This window comes from Mus caroli, unplaced genomic scaffold, assembly GCF_978045245.1.
Source record: "Mus caroli unplaced genomic scaffold, Mus_caroli_1 scaffold_1, whole genome shotgun sequence".
Lineage (NCBI taxonomy): Eukaryota > Metazoa > Chordata > Mammalia > Rodentia > Muridae > Mus > Mus caroli.
The window spans coordinates 43,216,639-43,243,976 of NW_028227256.1; the positions used below are offsets into that span (position 1 = coordinate 43,216,639).

The window sequence follows — 27,338 nt, forward strand, 5'->3', positions numbered from 1 at the left end:
GGCTGCAAACCCCTTCAGCTCCTTGGGTACTTCATTGGGGACCCTGTGCTTCCTCCAATGGATGGTTGTGAGCATCCACTTCTGTATTTGTCAGGCACTGGCAGAGTCTCTCAGGAGACAGTTATCTCAGGCTCCTGTCAGCAAGCTCTTCTTGTTGGCATCCACAATAGTGTCTGGTTTGGGTGGTTGTTTATGGGATAGATCCCCAAGTGGGGCAGTCTCTGGATGGTCGTTCAGTCTCTGCTCCGAACTTTGTCTCTGTAACTCCTTCCATGGGTGTTTTGTTCTCCCTTCTAAGAAGGATAGAAGTATCAACACTACATGTGACCACCAGGGCAGAGAATATGAGTTTTACTTGGGAAGTATTGAGTTTATACACACACACACACACACACACACACACACACACACACACACACACACACACACACACATTATATGAGTTAAATGAGCTTAGTAGAGCTTGAGTATTGTAGAAAATTTATATCATTGTGTTTCTCTTCACCAAAGTGCAGCATCTGTATAACTTAAATTTTTGTTTCATTCTTTTGGTCCCCACAGTGTCCTTCTAGAACACATCCTAACTACCTCTACTGTGCTTTTCTAGCCTTTGTTTCTTTCACTATTTTTTTAATTTTTTTTTTAATTTTGAAGTTATAATTTTCCTTTCCCCCTTTTTTTTCCTCCAGGGTCTCTCATTTACCCCTTTATATAACTTGTTCTCTTCCAAACCTAATATGCTTTAAATTTTTTTTCAACTCTTTAATTGTCCTTAATTGCTGTGATGGGTGTGTGCACACATGCCTAAATACATGAATACAGTCTACTCAGTCTGTGTGATGTTTCTCATTCATTTGGCATTGGATAGCCAATTAATGTGCACTTTCCTCAGGAAGACTGCTGGTCCTGCTCTCAACTGTCCTTTGCTGCCATTAGTCCTTTGTATAGGGTTGAGGTTTTTCTCCCTTACACATTAGTATCTCTGTGGGTGTCATTCTTGTTCGGGTTCTATTTAGGCAGCTTTACAGGTGAGACTTCATGTTTGGGAAATGAAGCCTCACAGCAAACTTCCTGTTCTCCTGGCCCTTACATTCATTCATTATGCCACCGTTTCCCCAGTAATTTCTGAGCTTTAAGTGCATAAATTGGGCTACAGATGTATTAGCTGGGACTGGGCTCCGCTTCTCTGGTTTTTTTTTTTTTTTCTTTTTTTTTTTTTTTTTTGGTTTTTCGAGACAGGGTTTCTCTGTATAGCTCTGGCTGTCCTGGAACTCACTTTGTAGACTAGGCTGGCCTTGAACTCAGAAATCCGCCTGCCTCTGCCTCCCAAGTGCTGGGATTAAAGGCGTGCGCCACCACGCCCGGGCTCCGCTTCTCTGAATTTTGGTCATTGGTGGTTCTCTGACCCCATTTATTGAGGGGTAAGAACTATACTCTATACTTATCTATAAGTACAAGGATAGACATTTAGAGTGTAGTTATGGGTTATGCTGGTTTAATAAAGTGGTAGTTTTAGATTTATCTCCTCCGTGATTAAGTTTTCAGTACCAGGAATGTTTTCTTTCATGTTGAGAGGGTCTTATGTCAAATTAGAGAGCTGTTGGTTACTGCTGATGTGTATATGCCACTACTGCACCCTTAGGGATATTGCCATGCTGGTCATTGTGATTTATTGGCCTTATAGCTGGGTAGGGGTGCTGGCTGCTTCCCTCCTTTGGAAGCTTGCATGGCAATTTCTGGTCCTTGGGGGAGGAGGCTTTCGGGGTAGATTCAGCTTGGGTCCTCTGAGCTCCGAGTCTGAAGTGCCTGATGTCCTCACTGTTTCTTCCATTCTTTAGCCATTTGCTTTCTTTTCTAGTCTGCCCTGCCTGTGCCTTTTATGGTTTCTTAAAAATGTTACCATGGGCAGTTACCTCTTGGCATTTGTCCTATGAGACTCCAGCTAAACTGGAAGTCTAGAAAGTTTTAACTGTTCTTATCTATTTCTCTGAAAACTCTAATTTTGACAGCCCCTTCTGAAATTTAAACTGTGAAGTCAGCATCACTTCCCAGAGGATGTTACTATTTTTAATTGGTATATAAGACAGACTAGAGTGTTTCCCATTGATATCTTGTAGAAAAAGTAGATATATCAGCCCACTGAAAATTTGTACGAAAGAGCATGTGTTAGACTTGTGGATTTGTAGCTTTCACTTTTCCATGAGAGATCTGTCCATCTGTCCCATATGACCATCATTACTGTCTTGTGCATTGGATCTATGTCCAGAAAAGGGAGTAACACAGGTTGAGAAGGTGGGGAACACGGGTAGCAGTTAGAGAACTGTGTGTTAGGTCTGTGTGTACATGAGATTGTGTGGAGAGCTGATTTAACCAAACAGAAAGCATATGCTACAAATTTGATAGCTGTCATTTTGAAATTACTTGAATTTATACTTTGCACTAAAATTGTGTACAGACTTATCTAACACAAATGTATCTATGGTATCTTTGGCTAAAAGTGGTTATATAATAATATGAAAATGAGGTTTATACAAATTGATAATGCTTGTCAAAATAATGTGTAATGTGCCTGATCATATGAATTAATTTGTATGTAAGGATTTTAATCATATTCTTTATGTGAATCTATCAACTTGATAAGCATGTTTTAAAAGTTAAGTGGTATGAGTTGATTTAATTTAATAGTTTAGCTCTCCAATGGTTTTCTTGTTCCAGAATGTTCATTTTTACCATTTTTTTTTAAAATAGGTGATTGGAGATGCAATTGCTGCATATACCAAACATTCACGAATTAGTTGGGTAAGAGATTGGCCTGGACAGACTGTTCTCTGTGTATCTCAAACCTTCTGGACGGTAGAAGTCCAAACTGCTATACCTAAGGGGCATCAGGTAAGCTTTCATTACTTATGTTTTTTAGAACTTAGAAAATAGTTATTTCAAGAACACACTTGCCCTAACATATTAAATGAAGATTGTCCATCCAAATGTATACCTTTTGCTACAAGACAAGTTATAGGTTTTAAAAGTAAAATACAGAGAAAAAGCTACATTATTATTCAAGATTTCCATCCGAACAATTTCTTTATTCACATCATGTCAGAGCCAAGAGTACCTGCTTCTTGGTCTTGTTGTTTGCACAGTTATCCTTTACAAATAAAACCAGGAAAGTTAAGATGTTCAGAAACACCAGGAGGATATGGGATAATGGAATCCCCTTCTGTGCCCTGAGTAATTTTTGCCCTGTGTAGAAAAAACATCAATTCACTTATTTTGACTATTTTTATATTTAATGTACTGATTTTGAATAAAGAACATTTTGAGTTCTGCTTAATACCAAGTATTCAAACATATTTTAGTATATGGGTTTAACAATATTATTTGGATGGTTGCTATTAATTTAAAAAAAACAAAATAGTATTTAATTAGACCCTCTGAGTGATGCTCCATTTTTGAGTGAAGGGATATTTAGCATATCTTCATTCATAACAGATCTATGAGTGTCTACATCATCCAAGACTTTGTGTTGGATACTGACTCAACTAGGGAAGAGATGGAATGAAACATTTTCAGTTCCCATGTAAATTTACTTTCTGAGCTTTCATTTGTCTTTGAGCCTTGGGAAATGTCAAAAAAGCTAAAGAAAGCCTCTGTGGCATGTTTTAGTCTGTTTACACTACTTGAGCACTTGAGACATGCTGCAAGTGAGAAATCACATCTTTTGTTAGAACCTTTAATTTAAAGAACCATGTTATCATTTATTTTTCCCTACCATTAATATAATAATATATGTATCAGAGCTTGTTCTGGTGCTTGTAAATTTAAGTGGTCAGGCATTTTTTTTTAACCTACCAAGTCCAGTTCATATCACCTGACTACTTCTGGGAGTGAGGCTTGCCCTGGAGTGTGGTCTGCATACCAGTGTCACTCCATTGAGGAAGCTGACTCTCACTCTGCAAGCAGTAGTATAATGGCAATACCTTACCAGGTAGGGGGCGACTCAGTGGCCACTTCCTTTTATCAATGTAGGTATTTTGTGTGTCTTCCATATAGATCCTTGGGCCATACATGTGCGTGCACGCACACGCACATGTTCTTGCGATCTAGTCCTCCCATTTAGGGTGGAACACTCTGTAGTCTCGTATTCTGTGCATGCTGACCAGTAGTGGGCTCTGTGTCAACTGTCCAAGAAGCTACACTGATGTAGGCTGAGAAATGCACTGATCTATGGGTATAGCTATAAGTCATTAGAAGTCATTTTATTTCTCTGTCCATTTAGCAGAATAATAGTAGTAGGTTTTCTGTAAAGGGCCTGTCCTAGCCACAAGCCATGGCTTCATTAACAGTATAAGGGAAGGCCTTAATCAACAAGACACGCTTTTTATACTTGAAGGAGTTCAAGTGAGTCAACTTATAATTGACCAGTGAATCAACTGGAACCTAGTAGTTACTGATCCTTAATTTAAAATGAGTTTTAAATATATTTTTGATGAGGAATTTGATATGACTTTAAGGTGTTGCTGAAAACTAAGTTAGTGTTGGAGTTTGAGAGGGCTTCTTGTTCTCTTTAGGCAAGCAGATTCCAGTGGGGAAGGACTGAGTTGCACATGTGTAAGTCACTCCACCTCATCAATATGTCACTTAATTTTCTGCAGGAGAGAGAAAGTGGTAATAGATCAAGAATTTTCAGGTACCAGAATATCAGGGCATAGAGTTCCCATGACAGCGGTAAGCATGTGTGGTCCCTGGATGTCTCTACCATGTGCATTTAATATTCTCTGTGCTGATTATTTTCTCCTAGCAAATGAGTGGTTTACATTTGAAAACTGATGATTTGGTTGAGTGACTGAAGACTCTGCAACCACTTAGAGTTTCCTCAAGCTTAAAACCATGACTGTTTACTACACTAAAGCACTCAGAGAACATGCTCACCTCAGAATCTGTGTTTTCATTTCCTTATTCTATAAGTGCTGGTTGTGAAATGAGACTGTGGGAGACATCACAGTTTCTATTATATAAATGGAAGAAATGTCAGAATATTGATAGTATGAATGTGATTTTAAGTTAGTTTATTGGGGCAGGAAGGTAGGAGGGTCTAGGCATGACAAGAATAATCAATTCCAGGTAACACACTGTGGTAGCTACCTTTAGCTTCACTGGCTCATGATAAGAATGTTGACAAGGTATAAAATGAGATGAAAACATTATCATATCTTTCTCAAATCTAGTTAATTAAATTGTCACTGAGTCATACTATTTCATTCCAGAAGAGCTTAGTTTTTGGTATTTTGGAGCCAAATTTCAGTTCTAACATTATTGTTTTATCACGGGAAAAGGTACTATTCTAGTGCAGATAAACTTCTAAGGGTATGTAGTTAGTACATGCACCCAATATGTCCAAATGTTATTTTTTTATTTGTGTCATGATAGTATGTGAAGACTGGTGGGGATCTGGGAAGGTGCTGAACTGTCCTGGCGAGAGGACAAAGATGCACCTTATGTGACTCTAGGAACCCAAGCTGTCTTTACGAGGGTGGCTTCTAAATACACTGAAGTTCACTGATTGGCTACAAGGATTTAGACACTTATGTGGCTAAACATGGATGGAACAGAAGTTAATTTTTCATTACTTAAGAAGCAAATTAGTAGAAAATCATTCATGTAAATAATAGAAATGTAATGGTGTTTAAGCATCTAAGGGCCTAAATAAAGAGCTTTCACAAAAGTAAAAATTAAAGAGATAAAATCTTCAAGGAAGAAATGTCTTGTCCCAGCTTGGTTCTCTCAACTTCACATCTTTAGAAGCTGTTATTTCTTTACTCACTTATTTATTTTGGTTTTATTGTTGCCTTTTAACAACAGGACTGAAATAAACTCCTTGGCATAAAGGACTTATTGTAGTAGTCAGGGTTCTCTAGAGTCACAGAACTTAGATAGTCTCTATATAGTAAAGAATTTATTGATGACTTACAGTCGGCAGCCCAGTTCCCCACAATGGTTCAGTCACAGCTGTGAATGGAAGTCCAAGGATCTAGCAGTTACTCAGTCTCACACAGCCAGCAGGCGAAGGAGCAAGAGCAAGAATTCCTTCTTCCAATGTCCTTATATTGTCTCCAGCAGAAGGTGTAGCCAGATTAAAGGTGTGTTCCACCACACCTTTAATCCTGGATGACCTTGAACTCGGAGATTTAATCTTCTGGAATCCATAGCCCCTATGCCTCAAGTTCTCCATACTGAGATCCAGATCAGAAACTTCTATCTCCAAGTCTCCAAATAAGGGTCACTGGTGAGCCTTCCAATTCTGGATTGTAGTTCATTGCAAATATAGTCAAATTGACAACCAGGAATAGCCACTACACTTATTAAAATGTATGAGAGTGGAGAAACTGGCCACCAGTCTTAAACACAATACTTTTCATTGATTATAATTTACTTGCATCTTAAATCCCCTTTCACCTGTAAATTTTCTTATCTACTGGAAGACAGACTCCAGAGCCCTTTCCTTAGAACTTGCCTCAATATAAACCAAACAGCCTGGCATTATTTATCAGTGTTACCATTATTATTATCACCTTGATACTTTCTGTTGCTATAAGAAAATATGAGAAGGTAGATACTTCATACTGAGAACAGCTTTACTTGTCTTACATCTATAGGCTGCAAGTCCAAGATTTAGGCAGCCCTATCTGGTTTTGGACTCCAGTGAGGTCCTTCTGGTTATATCACAATATGGTGGATGATGCCAAAGCTAGAACTATCAGAAGACACATAGTATGAGAGAAACAACAAAAACTGATAAGAGGCTAGGCTCCCTTTAAATAAAAACCCAAGTTAACATTCCATCACTATAACAAAACTCCTGAGACAGCCAGCTTAGAGGAAGATAGAAGGATTTTGGCTTGTGGGGAAAAGGAAAGGAAGGAAGACAGACTGAAAGACAGAAAGAAAGGAAAAAAACAGAGAGATGGGGAAAAGGGGAGAGAGAGAGAGAAAGAGAGAGGGAGAGAGAGAAGAAGATGAAGAAGAAGAAGAAGAAGAAGAAGAAGAAGAAGAAGAAGAAGAAGAAGAAGAAGAAGAAGAAGAAGAAGAAGAAGAAGAAGAAGAAGGAAAAGAAGAAGAAGAAGAAGGAAAAGAAGAAGGAAAAGAAGAAGAAAGAAGGAGGAGGAGGAGGAAGAGGAGGAGAAGGAGGAAGAAGAGGCAAACAATGATTGGGTCCATTGTGCCTTCATCCATTCCCTTCAGGAAGCCCCACATCTTCAATTTCCAGCACCTCCCAAAAAATACCATCACCAACAATCAAGCCCTTTAGAGGACACTTCACAGCCAAAGCAGAGTATAATCCATTCTCCTGGGAATAGTCTACCTCCATGAGACTCAATTAATGCCCGCCCTACACCTAAGGGTGATAGTCACTACCTGGTGACAGTTCACCAGGACCTGTTCCTTACAGCTTCTACCAGTTCAATACTGCCACACTGGAGATCAAACCTCTGGCACATGAATTATCAAGGGACAGATGAAAATCACATTTAAACCTTAATGGTACTAGTATTTCAAACCTCATATAGCAGTGTTATGAAAAAAATGCTTTGAGGACCCATGACAGCAAAGGGAGAAAGAGGTGGCCCAAGTGTCTCAGGGTTTGATCCCTTCCTAGCCAACTTTCCCTGCTGCCTCTCCTCTTTGTTGAGAGGATAATGTTTTCAGTAGCTCAGAGTCACAGACTCACAATCGACTAAGTCTAGGGAAAAACACTTGGTTGTGTCCTTGGGGAGCGCTATTGTTTACTCTGAAAGGGTCTCTTCCCCTCCTTCATGTCCCATGAGATGGGGCAGTAAGATTGATAACTACAAAATAACCACAGAGAATAGAAAGGTGTAGAAAAAGAAGAAAGCTGACATAAACCATGTTTGCCCACTGTGTCTGCAAGGTGGGTTTGTTTACTTAAAACTATGTAGTAGGGAAAGTAGATTATTTTTAAATTACATAGAAACTAGGCAGAGGATATCATTATATATATATATATATATATATATATATATATATATGAGAACAGCACACATATATTAATAAATATATACTAGTTCAAAATGTTTTTGTTCATAATGATTCTGATCACATTGGGAAATTCTACCTTATTTTTCTCAGGCCCTTGAAGACTACTTGGCAAAATGTAACCATCAAATTGATGATATTGTCACATTGGTTCGTGGCAAATTGTCCAAGCAGAACCGTGTTACTCTGGGAGCCCTTGTGGTACTGGATGTTCATGCTAGAGATGTGCTTGCCAGCCTTGTAGATAAAAAAATCAGTGATGACTCGGACTTCCAGTGGTTAAGTCAGCTTAGATACTACTGGCAAGTAAGTGGTTTCACACTGCAGTTTCAGCCCATAGCATCTTAAGTCATACTCACTGGCTCAGCTGTGTAACATGATTGTTAAAAGGGAACTTTTTGCTGATGAATTTTTCTATATGATTTTCCAGATTAAAAATTAAGGAGGCCAATAATTATATCTATCATCATCAGTATCTATATTTATGTACCTATATTTGTATCAAAATGTCTTATCATATATTAAAATTCATCTACATGTGAAGGTACCAAAAGGAACAGAAATTAGCTACTTTTTAAATGTATTACTATGTTTGTTATTACAAAATGTTGGGGTTAGTTAGCTTAAATTGTGATTTTTAGATTCCCAATGCATTTAAGTGAGGTATAAGTCACTTTTCTTGTCTGGTTTAGTCATTGGAGAAGCCAGAAACATGGTCCAGAAGGAAAGAACTTTTCAGGCTGTCTGGGTGGGTAATAATGCTAATCTCAGCTAGAAGGAATGGGGGCAGGGACAGTTACAGCAGCCTGCTGGGTGTGGGAGAGTTGGGGCTCAGCAGCTCTCAGGACTGCATCTAAGTCTTAGGAGATATGGGAAGGAGGAGACAGGTATGGACCAGAACCTTGTAGGCCTCTTCAGAGCCTTGCTATTTGGTGGTAGGGTATGGGATGCTTGTTTCAGGAGCCAGATACTTCTTTCTTAGACTATGGACAAGGTGCTCATCTCTGTAAGCAATGGGCTCCTCAGCTGTAAAACTGTGACAGTGCTTGCCTTGTTGGAGGACATGTGTTACTGGGAATGGGGTTTGAGGTCTCAGGTGCCAGGCCCAGGGTTGCTTCTTTTCCTGCTGCCTGTGGTTCAGATGTAGAACTCTTCACTATCACTCACTCCAGCACACGTTTGCCTGTGTGCTTCCTGCCATGACAACAATGGACTAAATCTGGGAACTGTAAGCCAGCCCCAGTTACATGTCTTCCTTTATAAGAGTCGCTGTGGTCACATGTGCCCTCCACAGAAATAAAACCCTAACTAAGGCAGTGGCAGAAAGCCATTGACTTCCATTATTCATTCAGAAAAGTAGCTATTGAATTCTTCTAGTCAGTGAACTGATGTCTGAGCAGACAGTCTAAACAGGTCTGCACTGTGCTTATTCCTTATTAAAGATCTTGTGATTTCCCATTGTTTGAAATTTTGCTTCCTAACCAACTGCATTTTTTTCTGATTGATCCTAGGAAAATAATTTAGAAACAAAGATGATCAATGCTGGTTTGCGATATGGCTATGAATATCTGGGAAATTCCCCTAGACTAGTCATAACCCCACTCACAGACCGCTGTTACAGGTAAACCCTGCCAAAGACATGGGAGCACTAACTTACACACACACACACACACACACCCTAGGCCAGTGATTGAGTTACAGGTAAGTATTTTTACCTTACATTTTTTAAAAAGATTTATTTATTTATTATATGTAAGTACACTGTAGCTGTCTTCAGACACTCCAGAAGAGGGAGTCAGATCTCGTTACAAGATGGTTGTGAGCCACCATGTGGTTGCTGGGATTTGAACTCTGGACCTTTGGAAGAGCAGTCAGGTGCTCTTACCCACTGAGCCATATCACCAGCCCTTTAACTTACATTTTATAAATGGATCCTGTGTCCTTTCCCCAGTCCCTAAGCCTCCTCTCAGATTCCACTTTCTCATTCTCTGCTGCTTTCCTGTTTTCATCTCTGGGGATAAGGGTGTTCTTAGCCTTGGCAGTTGTTGGCACTTTCTGTCCCCCCTCCCACCTTTTCCTTCTTTTTCCTTCCAACTCTCTGGCTTCTTTTTGGATCATTTGAGTTATACTGTGTTTTCTTCCACTGAAATGCTGAATTTTCTAGAGTTCTGTTACTGTGTTCCATGAATTCTAGACTGTTTACTTCCAGGCTCTAACTACCCATGTTCAACTGTGTTCCATGAATTCTAGACTGTTTACTTCCAGGCTCTAACTACCCATGTTCAAAAGAACCATGTCTGGATCTCTCTCCTGTTCACAGTGCACGTGCCTGGTGTGTGTATCCTTTGAGAGATCATATTTACATTTTATTCACAGTGGAAATTAACTGCTTTATGCATTTAGTTAGCGTTGCTTTCACGATTGTGCTTCTCAGAAGACTGATATAAACATACATTATATTTAGATTATTATTATTCCCTGCATAAAGGAGACATTAAATAAAGTATGCTGAATTGCAGTTTTAAATTATACTCCTAGAGAATACTCAGAATTCTGAATGCTTTTGTTGACAAATGACAAATCACATGTTTGATTACAAATTATGATGACTTACAGGTATAATGTTAATATCTGTAGACACAAACTATAAACTCTGGTAACACAGAGCAAAGATGGAATATATAAGCCTTTTCTATTTTATATCAAAATGAATATGACTAGGAAACAATATAACACACCATTTCATTATCTGGTAATAACCTTGGAAGAACATAGGCTAAATAAAAACGTGTTCTTGTTTTCAGTTTTATAAAATAAAAAAAGACACAGATTGTGTCATGTCACTCACATGTTTTTCTGTCAGTTGGGAAAGCTAGATTAAAAAACAATTGTAATAGTGTGTACTGAGTGAGATACTAGAGGGAAGCATTAGGTGGCATAGGTGTGTAACCCAGATGGGAACTAAGTTTGCAGGAAAATCACTGGAGAAGCAGTGTGCTAACGAGGGTCTGAATGGAGACAATGTATTACGTGGTAAATGGATTTGATCACATAGTATGTAAAAGTCTCTCTGTACCTCAGTAGCAAATTTAGTCCACTTACATTTAATGTCATTAGCAAACTACTTAGGCCTATTAAGATAATTGGACTGTATTTTTATTTTCCCAGAGCCTTACTTTTGATCTTAATTCACTTACTTTAATAGTATTCACTATGGTTAAACATAATTTTAATCATTCTCTTTATCTCTCTTATGTTCTTAAAGGATTTATCTCCCGGTTATTAATGTTCACTATAATGTTACTAGAAGTTACTTATTTATTTATGTTACTTGGGATTTCTTTCTGTTAATGTCTTTCTTCCATTCTGGAAAGTTCTCAGACTTTGCCATTTTCGTCCTTTATCTTTTTAAATATATATATGATTTCCAACTCTCTAAGTAATTCCCTTATATTTACCTCCTAACAAATAATTTTATTTCATTATGTTTATTCTGGTATTTAACCCTTTATTGAGTTAGAATGTAAGTTTATTATAAAATTTCAAGTTGCCTCTTTTATAAAAATGACCTCTTTCTCCAGACACACACACACACACACACACACACACACACACACACACACACACACACACATATATATATATATAAAGAGGGAGAGAGAGAGAGAGAGAGAGAGAGAGAGAGAGAGAGAGAGAGATTGGTTGGTTGATTCTGAGTGCTGGGAACCAAATATGGAAGACAGGATGCTGTGAATATAGTGACACTCACTGCTGCTGTACTATATGACTGACTCAATAGTGATCTTACTGTCCAGTTTTTACTGTGAGCATAATTTGGTAAGGGTGTCTTCCCCATGCTGCCTTTACTGATGTCTGTTGTGGATACAGCCACAGTTTCAGACCAATCTTTAAAGAGGGCTTTAGAGTTTTCTTCAGTTCAGAAAACAAAACAAAAAAGAAAAAAAAAGTTGTTTTTTTTTTTTTCTGTTTTGGCTCATATGCAATGAGAAATGGAAATTTAACCCATCCTCTTCTTGAGGAGCAATGCAGGCTTGTTCCACAGACTGCCATGAGTGGTGAGCTTGTGAGCTTTCTGTCCCTTCTCTGATTAACCTTGACTCTCTGGTGTGTGCTGGAGGAAATGTGATGTCCATTAGAGACAAGGCAGCATTTCAAGCTTCCATAATAGTTCCAAAGAGGTAAATGTATCCCACTTCCCCTTCTTGCTCAGTTCTAATGGTTTCATATCTGTGCTGCCAAAAGTATATTTGTGTTTATTTGTATTCAACCAAAAATATATATCTCTGCCGATTTGCACATAACCATTCCTCAGCCATTGAATCCCCCTATTGGTAACATCTTGCATTCTTTAAATTATGGCTGTGGATTTCAAAATAATTTTCTTCCACGTGATATTTCTATACTCTTCTAGTAAGGTTATGTGTCCATAGAGTCAGCTGGATTCTCCACATTGACCAGAAGTCAGGATTGAATTCCAAAAGTTCTAAATTTGTCATGTATATAAATATGCACATGCATTCTATCTGCCTGCCTGACCATCCATTCATGCGTTCTTCTATGCATCTGCCTATCTACCCATCCATCCATCCATCCATCCATCCATATTCCATCATCTTCTACTTTTAGAAGAAAAATTAATAAAAAAGACATGTGCTGTTAGAGATTTTCTGAGGTTAGCAGTGTGTGTGTGTGGGGGGGGGATTATCAAAGTGGGGCTGAGAGTCAGGATTCAATTTAACCTTTTCTTTTGCCTACATGTTAATTATTTTGTCCATTCCTTTTACTCTAGGACCTTATTTGGAGCCCTTCACCTGCACCTTGGAGGAGCACCTGAGGGCCCAGCTGGTACCGGAAAGACAGAAACAACCAAGGATTTAGCAAAAGCGGTTGCCAAACAGTGTGTCGTTTTCAACTGCTCCGATGGGCTGGATTATTTGGCTTTAGGAAAATTCTTTAAGGTTTGGATCAACTAACTCCTCATTTCTTTACAGTAGGGTAGCCATCAGTGATGGAAGTGGGTTACAAAGAGAGACAACTGGATGCAAACAAAAGCTTTACTGTGCCTTGTATAGTCTCAACAAGTTCCAAGCACAAGTGAGCTCTGCCACGTTCCAGTCCCTGCTATGGAGGTCATTCTATCTGACTACTCCTGATTGGGTCATAGACTTAGAAATGTTAGTTAGCTCTTTGGGTATTCTGACCAGAAAGCAGTTTCTCTGACCACAAAAGTCAGGTCCCATAGAGGGTTATTATTTAAAAAAGCAAATAAGCTTTGCTTTAAATGGGATCTTTAAATATATCATGCAGATAAAAGCTTGAGAACCACCCACTGGGTAAAGGCTGTGGTGTGGGATTCCAACGATTTCTTTAATCTCTACGCTGTATCAATAAGTCTCAGAGTTTGTTAATTGACTATTATAGACACATCTTCGGTTTTCTGCATTGAAAATGTATAACTCTTCTTTATTTTAATAGTGTGGATATTTGCGCATACATATGTTTGTGTGTTTGTGAGTGTGCGTGGACATGTGTGTCATGTGCAAGGAGGTCAGGAGGTTGATACTGGAATCCTTCTCAATTGCACTACCCTTTGTTTAAAGACACAGGGTCTTTCACTTGCTTAGAGCTTGCCAAATAGGCTAATCTGACTAGCCAAGGAGTCCCAGGGAATTGCCTGGCTCTGCCTCCCCAGCACTGAGATCAAAGGCATGTATCACTATGCCCAGTTTGTGTGTGTGTGTGTGTGTGCTGGGGATTGCTCTCCTATTTGTGTGTCAAGCATTTTACCAATTGAGCCATCTTCCCACATCCAAAAGCCCCGGCCTCTGGACAACTCACACACACCTTCTTGTCTACCATGTTTTATTGATCTAAATTTGTTAGAGTCTAGAGGTCTGTGAGATTTTGAAAAGGAGAATCAAGGTGGACTGTGCTTGTTTGGACTAGAGCAGCTTGGTTCTAGAGGCTATAATTCCTTAATACGTGAGGCAGGCAGCAGGCAGGCAGGCAGGCAGGCAGGCAGGCAGTGAGGTAGGCTGTTGTAACAGTTATCTGTTTGGGATAGCTGACCCTTTGCATTTACTTCCTTTTCTTTTTCTGTAATTTTCCAAATATATTTTATCTATTCTGTACTATTTACTTAAAAATATTTAAATTTACCTTTAAATTAAACTAACAAAAATATACTATTTCTACCTAACACCGTGAACTGTTTTCCTTGAGCGATATGCACTGTCATTTTAAACAACTTTATAATTATTTAAGTCGTTATTTGTGATTTGAAAAGAGGGTAAGATTTTTTGAAGGAAGTCAATATAATAATAAATAATATAATAGGAGACAGTGGAATGGTTTTTAATTTGTTTTCTATAGTGCTATATAAACTTGACACAATGACTAAGAAACAATTGGCAGTTAGAAGAGCCTAGGTATTGCTTGAATAAATAGCACATTCCAATGTAGTCAAAGCAATGCCTGCTTTCTTTATCATAATATTCTTCATTCTTTGATTTAGATTGATAGATTTGAATAGAACTAAATTTGCTTATTGCTAAGTACTAATTGATGGTGCAGATACATTTTTGGTGTGAAATTCATGTTGAACAGTGGGATTACAAATAAAGGTATAGGTCTTACTATTAAGAACCTCATAAACATTCAAGCATTATTTTTGAAAACATCATCACAATCTGCATATTTGCATATCTGATGTTAAACAGCCTGTTCTCTGTGGCAACTAAACCTTTTATTATATTATTCATTGGAAATCAAAGTAAGGGGTAGTGTGCTCTCAGGAGACTTGCCAATCTTTGATATGCATGGAGTTCAGCACATATCTGTGAGGCAGTCCTTTCTTAGGATTATAAATTGGGCTTGGAATGTTAGTTGGCTATTCTGCTTACAAAGCAGTATCTCTGGCAAGGGAAGTCATGTTGCATAGATGGTTATTACAACCCATTATTTTAAAAAAGCAAATAAAGTCCACTTGTAAAGAGTAAAGGCTTGGAAATTATACATATACCCTTAAATACCTAAAGACATACTCAGAGCAAAGGCAATAAATTGGGAAGTTTTCCAGTTGATCCAACTCTTTATTCACCTAGAATAATGAATTGGTAATAAAAAATGAGCTGTCTTTAAAGATAAAGGTAAATAAGCAATTTCCTTGATGGGATATTAAATCCCTGAAAAGATCAGGTGAAATGCATCATTTCAATGTAATACTCAATCAGAGAGAGTTGAAAATCTTTATTATTCTTTCCTCCCAGGGACTGTTGTCCTGTGGAGCCTGGGCTTGCTTTGATGAGTTCAACAGAATTGATTTGGAAGTACTTTCTGTGGTTGCTCAACAAATCCTTACCATCCAGAGAGGTAATGAGCTTGTCTGTCTATGCAGCAAGTGAAAACAAAGGAGATGGGGGACAGGCAGCAAGTGGCACAAGCTGAAGCACAGCTAACTCATCTCACTTGTGGTTCCCACAGGCATTAATGCAGGTACTGAGCTCCTAGTGTTTGAAGGAACAGAACTAAAACTTGACCCCACATGCGCTGTCTTCATAACAATGAACCCTGGGTATGCTGGGCGGTCAGAGCTGCCAGACAATTTGAAGGTATGGAGGTTTTAATCATAACATGTTTCTTTTTTACCATCTATGAATGCAAAGGGAAAACGTGATCCCAGGATTGTACATTTAAAAATATGCTTTTAGGCACACCATTTTGGGAAATTATTCTAGAAGATTATGTTTAAAGCTTCAAATAGTTTTACAAAATAATACAGGTATAACTCCAGAATTTTATAGTTTTACAATGGTAATGATTATCACAAATGAGAAAAGACAGAAAAATAAAAATACCCAATATCTCTTATTGTATTCTATCTTTTCAGTTTTACATGCAGTTTAAAGGGCTCAAATCTGACAATTGTATGTGGGTGGTAGGCTTTTTTTTTTTTTTTTTTTTTTTGAGTTAATTTAAAGCCAGGGTGAACATTTTCCCATCTTTGTAAACATGATCTGGAATTAAGTAGGATCACTGAGCTGTCTTTCTGATGGAAATTTAAGTTGCTTTCAGTTCCTCCATTATAAATAGCACCACTGAAGGCCATTGGTGCTGAAGGCCTCTCGATTGGAAGAAGTACCTTAGCCGAATTGCCTTCAACACAGGATGAAGCCATTGACTTGTCATATAGAGTCTCTCAGTTCCTGTTAACATATGATACTTTTTCTTTTCATTTATAAGGGATAAAACACTGTCCTAGCTGAATACAGCAAAACTTTCACTTTAAGGGGGTAGCATTTGATATGTAAATGAAGAAAGTATCTAATAAAAATTGAAAAAAAGATAACTTTTCATTGATTAAGTAAAAAATGGTTTTTTTCTCTGTATATTTGCCCTCTTTATTATATACTTTCAGGGTGTATTGCATGTTTATGGACTGTGTATAAGGAACAATATTTGTTTGTGAATAGTACATTAAAAATTATACACCCAAACTCAAGATTTGCCTTCTACTGGTCACATGTGTGTCACAACAGCAACTAAAGGTCATTGTAACTGCTACCCAATAGCTTTGTACTTCTATATATATAGAAGTACATATATATATATATATATATATATATATATATATATATATATATAAAGGTATTTTCCTCATTTACATTTCCAATGCTATCCCAAAAGTCCCCCCCCCCCACTCCCCTACCCACTCACTACCACTTTTTGGCCCTGGCATTCCCCTGTACTGGGGCATATAAAGTTTGCAAGTCCAATGGGTCTCTCTTTCCAGTGATGGCCGACTAGGCCATCTTTTGATACATATGCAGTTAGATTCAAGAGCTCCGGGGTACTGGTTAGTTCATAATGTTGTTCCACCTATAGGGTTGCAGATCCCTTTAGCTCCTTGGGTACTTTCTCTAGCTCCTCCATTGGTGGCCCTGTCATCCATCCAATAGCTGACTGTGAGCATCCACTTCTGTGTTTGCTAGGCCCCGGCATAGTCTCACAAGAGAGAGCTATATCTGGGTCCTTTCAGCAAAATCTTGCTAGTGTGTGCAATGGTGTCAGCATTTGGAAGCTGATTATGGAATGGATCCCCGGATATGGCAGTCTTTAGATGGTCCATCCTTTTGTCACAGCTCCAAACTTTGTCTCTGTAACTCCTTCCATGTACAACCACTCTGGAAATCAGTCTGGCGGTTCCTCAGAAAATTGGACATAGTACTACCAGAGGATCCAGCAATACCTCTCCTGGGCATATATCCAGAAGATGTCCCAACCGGTAAGAAGGACACATGCTCCACTATGTTCATAGCAGCCTTATTTATAATAGCCAGAAGCTGGAAAGAACCCAGATGCCCCTCAACAGAGGAATGGATACAGAAAATGTGGTACATTTACACAATGGAGTACTACTCAGCTATTAAAAAGAATGAATTTATGAAATTCCTAGGCAAATGGATGGACCTGGAGGGTATCATCTTTAGTGAGGTAACCCAATCACAAAGGAACTCACACAATATTTACTCACTGATAAGCGGATATTAGTCCAGAAACTTAGGATACCCAAGATATAAGACACAATTTGCTGAACGCATGAAACTCAAGAAGAACGAAGACCAAAGTGTGGACACTTTGCCCCTTCTTACAATTGGGAGCTTTGTACTTCTAAACTTCCCCTTTATGTGCTTATGTGATAAAGCACTTTGCTTTAGCGAAGGAAGGGATTGTTTAAAAATGAGAAATGAGGGGTGAAGAGATTGTTCAGTCGGTAAATGTTCCTGCCTCTGAGCCCAAGCACCTGAAACCAGGACCTGCACTGAAGAAGAGAACTGACTCCCTCAAATTGAACTCTGACCTTCACACTCTGACCTCTACATGTGTGTTGTAACATGCATAACCCTCCCCAATAAGTAAATATAATACATTTTATAAGAGGGAAGTGGTAAATTCTTTATCTAAAAGGCTCTTTGTGACATCTTGCAGCTTTGTTCTGCAAAGCTCTCTCTGCAGCTGTTCCTTCTGTTCTACACTTAGACTAGTCTGCTATTCAGTGGGATCAACCTGAGTACAAAAAGAGTCACAAAAGCAGAAGGCAAACCTGTGCGTAGCTGGTCATAAAAAGCTGGAAGACATGATTAGTTGAATCTGCTAATGCCTTGGGTAGACTGTCCCACACCATGTGCGTGCGTGTGTGTGTGTGTGTGTGTGTGTGTGTGTGTGTGTGGTGTGGTGTGTAGTAATAGACAGATATTTGCCCTGCAGCCCCTGTGAAGGGGCTACCATTCTGTTGCTACAATTCCCTCTTTGTGGCTGGAGTTGCTATAGAAACCTGTTTGCAAGTGAACATGGAAATTCCTAGCTGGGTATGGTGGCCCCCAGCCTGTAATCCAGTTTTTGGGAGGCAGTGACAGGAGGACCAAGAATTCAGGGTCATCCTTGGCTACAAACTAGCAGGAGCAAGAAACAAAAGGAATTCTAACAAAAGGAAATGAGCTTTGAATTCTTTAAAAGAAAAAGGGAAAGGAAGGAAGGGAGAAAGGGAAGGAGGAAGGGAGGGAGGGAGAGAGGGAGAGAGGGAGGGAGGGAGGGAGGGAGGAAGGAAGGAAGGAAGGAAGGAAGGAAGGAAGGAAGGAAGGAAGGAAGGAAGGAAGGAAGGAAGGCAAGCGTTGGCCCCAGAAATGGTTATTATCCTCACTATTATCCCTGAATCCTCTCCACCCACACCTAACCCTCCACCTTGACTGCTCTTTTGGTTTCTGTTGACTCTGCACTGTCCCATTGACATGCCATCTTCCCAGCCCTCTTCACTTTTGGCCGAGCTGTTGTGACAGCTCCCTTGGCACAGATGTTTCCTGCTCTGGATACTACTGTTGCAATACTACCAATGTCTTCTATCAAAAGAACTCCTACCGTGTAATTCTAGATGTAAAAGCTACTGGGGATCTAGAGAGGTGGCTTAGGGGTGAAGAAAGCATCCTGTTCTTGCAGAGACCAGAGTTTGCTTCCTGGCACTCTCACTGAGAGCTCATAAGCAGTGTGCTATAGCTCCAGGAGACCCAGGGCTTTCTTCTGGAGTCAGCAAGCACATGCATTCACATCTGCATCAACTCAGATACAGGTATACACATACATATAATTAAGGCATAAAAACAAACCTTTAAGACTACTAAGGCTCTTTTTTTTTTTTTTTTTTTTTGGTCCACAAAATAAAGTGTTAAGAGCTAATGCTTGTATACTGTTGTTCCTTGTTTATCACAGAGGCCTATGTATGTTTCACAGTGATCTTTGAGCCTCTGCATGCCCCATGCCGTTCTACATACTGTTTTCTCTCTCTGAAGTGCTCACCTTAGCAATGACTTTCCTCCCTGACAAATGAATCCAGTGTTTGAACAAAGAACCACTGAGCATACAAACAGTACAGAAATGGACATAGGCTATGTTCTGGGCTGGGCATTTGTCTGAAGGTTCTGTGGAGACTCCCCTCCTGGGTCTCTCTTCTTCCTGGATTACTGGAGGCCAGCTCCACACCAACTTCCAAGTTGGTGAGCTCTCAGTCTGCCTGGAGTGGTTGGCTGGCTGGCTGGCTGCTTCTTTTATCATGTGCATTTCCAACATCCTCTTCTCAGCAAGCTCTGGGCATTGAGCCTGGGACCAGAGGCCACTTCTGTTTTCTCAAATGCAGAGAGCCCTCCCAACTGTTCATTGTACTTGGGGATAGTATGGGGAATTTAGGGCTCATCTCTGACCAGCTGCTCCCATCAAAGAGAGTATTTGCACACATCCCCTCTTCCTAACTCCAAATAGTTCATGATAAGAAGGTTTCAAGGTTATTACACTTCTTTTGTAAATTTGGCACACTCTATAGCTTACACATATTTTGATAACTGATAAGCATTATTTTGTGTGGAAAGAATCCCCCTTTTAACATTTGGTCATGTCTGGATAAAACCTCAAATTTCTTGATCACATCTCTACTTCAGAGGAGCTATATTTTAGATGGGAACCACTCCAAAGAATTGTTACTCAAGATTGTTTCAGAATAGTTTTTAAAATGGGCATATTCCAGATCTATTGGCATTACACAGGAATAGCTTGACACATACACAGTTTCCAGAGAGAGTGTAGTATGAAATTCTCTTGCAGCATCTGAGGAAGAAAGGAAAGTAGACTGTTACACTCAACTAGCATCAAGCTCATTCCTTGAATATGACAACATGTTAATGGCAATGTCTTTCCAGATCCTTGGAAATAGTAGAGAAAAAATATTGCTTGAATGTGGGAACAGGAACAAGAATGCGGTGAGAGGTGATGGAGTCTCGTGAAGAATCCCAGGAATCAGACTCTAGGACCAGCATCAGAGTGCAGATCTGAGTTTATTGTGCAATGCATAAGCTTATCTACAGTGTTGTGTCAATCCCCAGCCCCTAAATCCTCCACCAATCCTTACTTGCCACAAAGTCACCATGCTCCAAAGGAAAGCCCCTTCTGATGAGGTAACTCAGAAGAAGTAGGGGGAACATAGTCACCTCTTAGGACTTCCGTCAAGACAGGCAGTGGGGTGGGCGTGGGGCCTGGGGAGGGCTCAGCCACCACTCTGGCCTCAGTTTCTTTTTGCTGTCTCACTAGTTCCTGGAGCCAATTTCAATCTAATGCTATGTATGGCAGATTAGGATTCTTTGAAGAGTCACAGAAGCCTGTGGCACCTTTCTTTTTATCCACTTTTTCCGTCACAAGGTTGACTTGCACATCCCAACACTTGCGGGTTTCCTTGTTTTCAGTTGCATCGATATGCAGGCCTTTGGATCAAACTGCAGAAGGTACAGTTCTTCATACAGCACCCTTCTACAAATGGAGTTGACCCTGTAGAAACTTATCTCATGTATTTCTGCTGAAATAAACACAGAGGATTGCACTCACATTCACAGTGACTACATATGGTAAAACACTCACACTGATGTGTTACTAAGATCTTTGCCTCTCACCTCTGCCCTATTTCTCTTTCTGGTACTGAAAAAGACCTGCTACCAGTTAAGTTAGAATCCAATTTACTTTTGTTTCAAAAGCATTGAGTTATCCTCCGACTTACTGCAATGCTCAGAAACATACTGGTACTCGAAAATCGTGTGTGTGTGTGTGTGTGTGTGTGTGCGCATGCACTAGTATGGGTGCTGGAATACCACAGCATGTGTATAGTAGAAGTGAGAGAACAACTTCTTATAGTTAATTCTCTTCTTCTATTATGGGTTCTGTGACAGAAGCTCTGGTGATAGGCTTATATAACAGGAATCTTTACCTACTGAGAAATCTTATTGGCCTATAAAAAATACTTCATTTTGGACAATTTTGATGTCAACTGTTGTCTTTAGAAAAAGATTTCTAATAAGCAGAACACCACAGTGATATGGTTTGGTAACTCCTTTCCGTGTTCTGTTGGCCCTTCTGTATAAGTATGTTTACAGTGTTCCAGAGCCGAGTTATGGCAAGTGTGAGAAAGGGAGATAGGAATCTGGGAAGCACATGGAAGGTGGGAGTTCAGCCTGCCACATAAGGCATTAGAAATTAGCTACTACTACGTTGTACTGTTGTCGAACAAGACCGCATAACTCATAACCAGACAGAAGCTTCTGACTAAATTGTGAATTCAGTCTCTCTCTCTCTCTCTCATGAATTAAAAAAGTAGCAGAATTATATCTATGTTCATGTGTGTGCAAGGAGCAATGTTTTAATACAAAACATATTAAAGTGAACCCTAATGCACACTAATATTCTAAACATAAATATCATATTTATTCTTTAAAAATCTATTTAATATTATATTTGGTTACCATCACATTACATTTAGTTGTTTTATAACATTTATAATTGTATTATTATAAATGATCTTTATAGCTTGCTAAATTGTTGTTTAATAGTGACCATTTTGGTTTTTTAGTGTTCTTTCTGTTTGCAGAAGGACTAGTCATGTTTCTACAGACTCAAAAGATTCTGAGAATCTCAAAATATTTCCTTTACTTAACACAGTCTTGTCATTGGGAGGGCAGATTCCCCCCAGGTTATAAGTTAATTGGATCCTGCGAGTGCCTGACTGAAACCAGGCTCCCAACAGCAGGGTCTTTATCACTATCCTGGGTGAGAGGCCCAATTTGCTTGCATCCTGGCTGGCTGGTGTACACATGTTGCTTTCCAGAAACAGCTGTGAAAAACTGATTCTGGACATTTAGAAAGAACAGCTAACCTAAAGCTAGTGATGTGTTTATTACATATGCCTTAATGGAAAACCAAGTTTAATTCCTTTATCTATATGATGTGCATATTGTAACTAGTGTATATTAAATAGCAAACATTATGGTAGGTATGAGATTACTGTAGAAAAGCAATTAAAACCATAGTGCTTGATGAAACAAGAGCAAGATTGCCTTTCTACACCATCTAACTATCTCCTTTGTACACCGCAGGCTCTGTTCCGGACAGTGGCCATGATGGTGCCTGACTACGCCATGATTGCCGAGATTGTGCTGTACTCTTGTGGCTTTGTCACTGCTCGGCCACTGTCCATAAAGATTGTGGCGACATACCGCTTGTGCTCAGAGCAACTGTCCTCCCAGCATCACTATGACTATGGGATGCGAGCTGTGAAGTCTGTGCTCACAGCTGCTGGCAATCTGAAGGTAGAACTGAGAGCTGTGACTCACTTCATTTCTATTCTTAAATCTCAGGAGCAAGTGTGTTCATAAGAGTTCCAGCATCTGGTGCATTCATCAACTAGCTGAAAAAAATCCTTTGCTGACAATGAAAATAAAATGTTATAATCTTTGTAAGACAGGATACAGGTAATGCTTAGTGTTTGCATTTAAATATATGAAGTTAGGTAAAGTTGAAGAACACAGTCACATACTTTCAATAAATCTTTTGAAGGCTTTCTATTTATATAATATGCAGCACTTTGTGGGTAATAATGAAATTAATACATAGAAACCCCTGAACATCATCACTATGTCTTACAGAAACTTTTATTCTCCTACTGTATTTGTCATCCCCGAGGCTCACTGCCTCAGTCTGCCACTCAATAGGTAACACTTTCAACCGTGGGTGCTTCCTTCTACACACTAACTTTGTCTTCATTGTTTGGGATTAAAAGTATGTGCTAAAGCTCTCCACACACACCACAACTAGAAACAGTTTTTTTTTTTTCATTAAAAACAATCTCAGGGTTCACAATGCAATCAAATATCCTGCAACACTTATGTAATTGACAGTTGTGGTCATGTGTGGCCTAGTGGTAATAGTGATCAGATGTTTGCATTTTAAAATCATAACTAAATACATGAAAACAATAGATAATTCAGGACATGGCTGAATTCTCTCTGGAAGTAGAACCATAAAATAGAGCTATATATTAGTTATTTATGAAGGCAAGATAAGTTATTGTTAAGAGCAAGCTCCAGAAATGTGACCTTGGAGTTTATGAAATGCTCACATTGACAATTTGTAGAAGATATAGATTTTAAAATACATCTGATAAACAATGGTTTGCATTTTTATCCTCTATCATAACACTGTTAAGAACTCTGATATATGGTAGATATATTCTATTTCATATTAGCCTAACATAACTTCAACCCCCACCCCTCTTTTTTGCAATAAACACAAGTGCCTAGAAGCAACAATTTATTCTACCCTGGCATGTCAGGATTACTTTGTGGCCAGATAATGGGAGAGATAATACATTGTCCTGGTGCAAATCAGTGCTGGAATCTTGACTGGAATTGAGCTATAAAAGTTAGGCTGCAAATGAATCCTGAAAATGAATTCTATCACTCTTTGTTACAAGCTAACTTAGCTTGTTGAATGCTTTGGCTTGAATATTTTCAAGTTTGTTTTTGTTCTACCAAGAGACAATTTAAGCATTTGCTTACAAATAATAGACTCTCAAATAATAAGCATGAATTTTGATACTTCAAAATTAATTTTATGTTACATTGATCAAAAACAAAGACTAGATGAGCAGGGCTAATTTTGACCTCTGGGAGCTCTGGAGAGTTAGAGATGTGTTGACAGACTGCGGCTGCTTATTAAAGAACAAGAATCTCTTCTCCCCTCCCCTCCCCTCCCCTCCCCTCCCCTCCCCTCCCCTCCCCTCCCCTCCCCTCCCCTCCCCTCCCCTCCCCTCCCTTCCCCTCCCCACCCCTCCCCTCTCTCTCTAGGTTTTGGTAGATAAGTTTTTGTAAGACAAGAGAGAATTCTAGGAAACAGCCAAATAAACAAACCAAATGGAAGGGGGGAACTTTTGAATGACATATTGAGTAAGTTAAGTTAGGGAGAAATAGTTCTAAGGTTAGATTTGGGAGGCACTAATTCTGTGAATGTTGATATAGGCAAAAGCAACAAGTTCCAAGTTCCTTCAGATTTTTAGTAAATACTGGACATGCAACAGGCATTTAGAGTTTAAGATTTCTTACTTACTCTTTCCTTGACTGAATTAACCCTCTCCACCTTCTCTCAGGAGCTTGTTGATTGCTTGGCATGTGAACAAGCAGTCAGCAGGTAGCCAGCAGGCACAGTGGTGCTCTGTGCATCCACTCCAATTCACAATATTCCTCACTGAGAGTTTTACAGAACTAATCTACCAGGGGTCTTTAGTAAGCAAGCACTACCCAATAAGCAGGCAGTGACAACTCTCAATGTACTGAATTCCTGGTCACCAATCCAGTATCAAAATATCCGTGGAAATGTGGTCAGTTCTGCCTGTGTTCATGTTATAAGGGATTCTCTGAGGATAGACATCAGTTACTATAGTGAAATACAGTGAAAACATGAGCAATATTTTGTTTAGATTGTTAGGTGCTGTGTATTTGTGTAAGTATAGACCTAAAAAAGGTGTCCATGACAGAAATCCTCATGACTGTATTTTCTTTTAGCTGAAATATCCAAATGAAAATGAGGAAATTTTGCTACTTAGATCTATTATTGATGTAAATCTGCCGAAGTTTTTATCCCATGATTTGCCACTCTTTGAGGTAAGAGCACTTATTCTTTCCATGTGTCAGCACTCTACAGTAATGCAGGAGGCAGCCATGTCTGCAGAGCTCTCTGTAGGAACTTGCACTGTGGAAAGCAGTGGCATGTTCAGAGGGATACAAGCCAGTCCTGCTTTTGTGTGAAATAAGTTTGCTGGGATTGTTGCTTCTGAAACTTTTTTTGGTTTTGGTTTTTCGAGATAGGGTTTCTCTGTATAGCCCTTGCTGTCCTGGAACTCACTCGGTAGACCAGGCTGGCCTCAAACTCAGAAATCCACCTGCCTCTGCCTCCCAGGTGCTGGGATTAAAGGCATGCGCCACTACTGCCTGGCTGCTTCTGAAACTTTTAACAGCTTGATATTTTTATATGGTTTTACTGCGTAATAATAATAATTAACAAAGTTATAAAATATTTTCTATAAATTCCATGAGAATGTAGAGTCTGTGTTGAAAAGTAGTTAGGTTAGCACACCATTTAATCTTTAGCATTTGATAAAATAAGAATTATAGTTCTTTAAAAGAATGCAGTGACTTTTATGAAATTGTTTATTCAGGATAATTTTATATAAGAACCAAATTTGAAAATCTTGTTATATTTTAAGATTAGATTATGAATAACTGGAGGAAGAAGGATTAGGATAATAGTTTCTATAATAAATCTCTCATTCTTCTCTTTGTCTACCATAAAAAGTCATAGCTCTTACTAAATGGTAGTGGTGTGGTTTTGAATCATAGCTGCCCTGGGAGGAAGATAAGAAATGCTTCCACGAGTGTCCTCCTGTAGCAACCATCTTTCATCATTTTGAAAGGAATTCTCCCTGGGTCTAGACTTGGCAGGGCACATATCTTCATGGAACAAATCAACAGGGAAAGATTTCAAGTGTTCTGCCTAAAGTTTTCCTTCCATACCCTTGGTGCTGAAACACAGAACAAATTTTGCAGAAACAAAAGCTGCATTTCCTTCCAGAGGGTGGGAGTGTGTGTCAGTGGGCATGCTCATGGGTAGTAGTGCTTGTGTTTAGTGATGTCTCTCTCAAGTGGAGTGTGCTTTACATTTCCAGTCAGGAAAATTTCCTGTGTAAGTCAATGTTATATACTGCAGGTCACTTCCCACCCCACTGAGATGTCTACACACAGCTCTCACAGCAGCAAGTAGAAAGATGAGTATGTCTAGTCTTTACCTGACAGGAGAGTCAAGGAATATTCACTGGTCTTGGTTGAGAAGCACTGGATGACAAATTTCCACATTGTCTTCTTCTTTCAAGGCTATCCTCAAAGTACTTGAATGCTATGGTGTGAAAGGTACTTTTATTTAGAAATCATTACATTTCACTATGGATGGCATACTGTGGGTGTGTGTATAAGTGTGTCAGTCTGTGTGTGTACACTGGAGATCAAGTGATCAAGTAAGCGCCTTGCTTGCGTTAAGCACAGACCTGCACATATCTGTTATGTCCCCAGCTTGGATCAAATAATGTTGCAGGAATATCTTGCCTGTGATGCCAGCCTGTGCCACATGGCAAACTACAGACCAACCTGATACATGCGAAAAACCTTGACTAACTACATTTCATGTTCCCAATAGCAAAGGGGAGCAAGTGGCATCACAGTCTCCATTTTATGTCAGTGCAAGTGCAACAAAAAGATGACGAAAAGCTTGTATCTGTGGCATGTGCATGAGGGCAGGGATCCTGGCCAGCCAGGCTACAGTGCCCCAAGGGAGCTTACTGATTTAGTTGAGGGAGTGATTAAATTGGTAGCTCAAATTTTAAAAATACAACTCAGGCATATGCTTTCACTACCTCTGAAATTTCACTTTTATCTTCAGAGTGAAAAAAATAGTAAACTCATATAAATTGTAATGAAATTTATAAAATAGGCTTAACAATTTATAAAGATTGTTCCTTAGATCTTGCAATTAACTTTATGTTCATAAGCATTACATGCAGAGTCTCAGCTCTTATAAATGTGCATTATATGATTGTGTTAGTGTCCTTAAGGCTGCCATGATGATGTCCTGCAAACTTGCAGTACAACATAAACACTTACTCTCTTCTTGTTCTGAGTCAAGAAGTATTACGTGAGTGTGCCAGAGACCAAAACATAGGTTGTCAGTTAGGGTTGTACTGCTGTGAAGAGACACCATGACAGACCGAGGCAACTCTTCTAAAGGAAAACATTTAATTGGAGCTGGTTTAGTCCATAATCATCATGGCAGGAAGCATGGTGGCATGTGTGTAGACT

At 39.2% G+C, this 27,338-nt stretch overlaps 1 protein-coding gene across 1 annotated transcript in view; it reads left to right on the forward strand.

Moving 5' to 3' along the window:
* Positions 1-27,338, forward strand: part of LOC110287785 (dynein axonemal heavy chain 7) — a 280,721-nt gene that overhangs the window by 93,532 nt on the left and 159,851 nt on the right. Inside the window, exons 22-29 of the mRNA XM_085832216.1 lie at positions 2,749-2,889; positions 8,146-8,358; positions 9,564-9,673; positions 12,863-13,031; positions 15,342-15,444; positions 15,556-15,683; positions 22,533-22,745; positions 24,996-25,094. Coding sequence (XP_085688342.1) covers positions 2,749-2,889; positions 8,146-8,358; positions 9,564-9,673; positions 12,863-13,031; positions 15,342-15,444; positions 15,556-15,683; positions 22,533-22,745; positions 24,996-25,094 — 1,176 coding nt within the window. The remainder of the gene's footprint in view (positions 1-2,748; positions 2,890-8,145; positions 8,359-9,563; positions 9,674-12,862; positions 13,032-15,341; positions 15,445-15,555; positions 15,684-22,532; positions 22,746-24,995; positions 25,095-27,338) is intronic.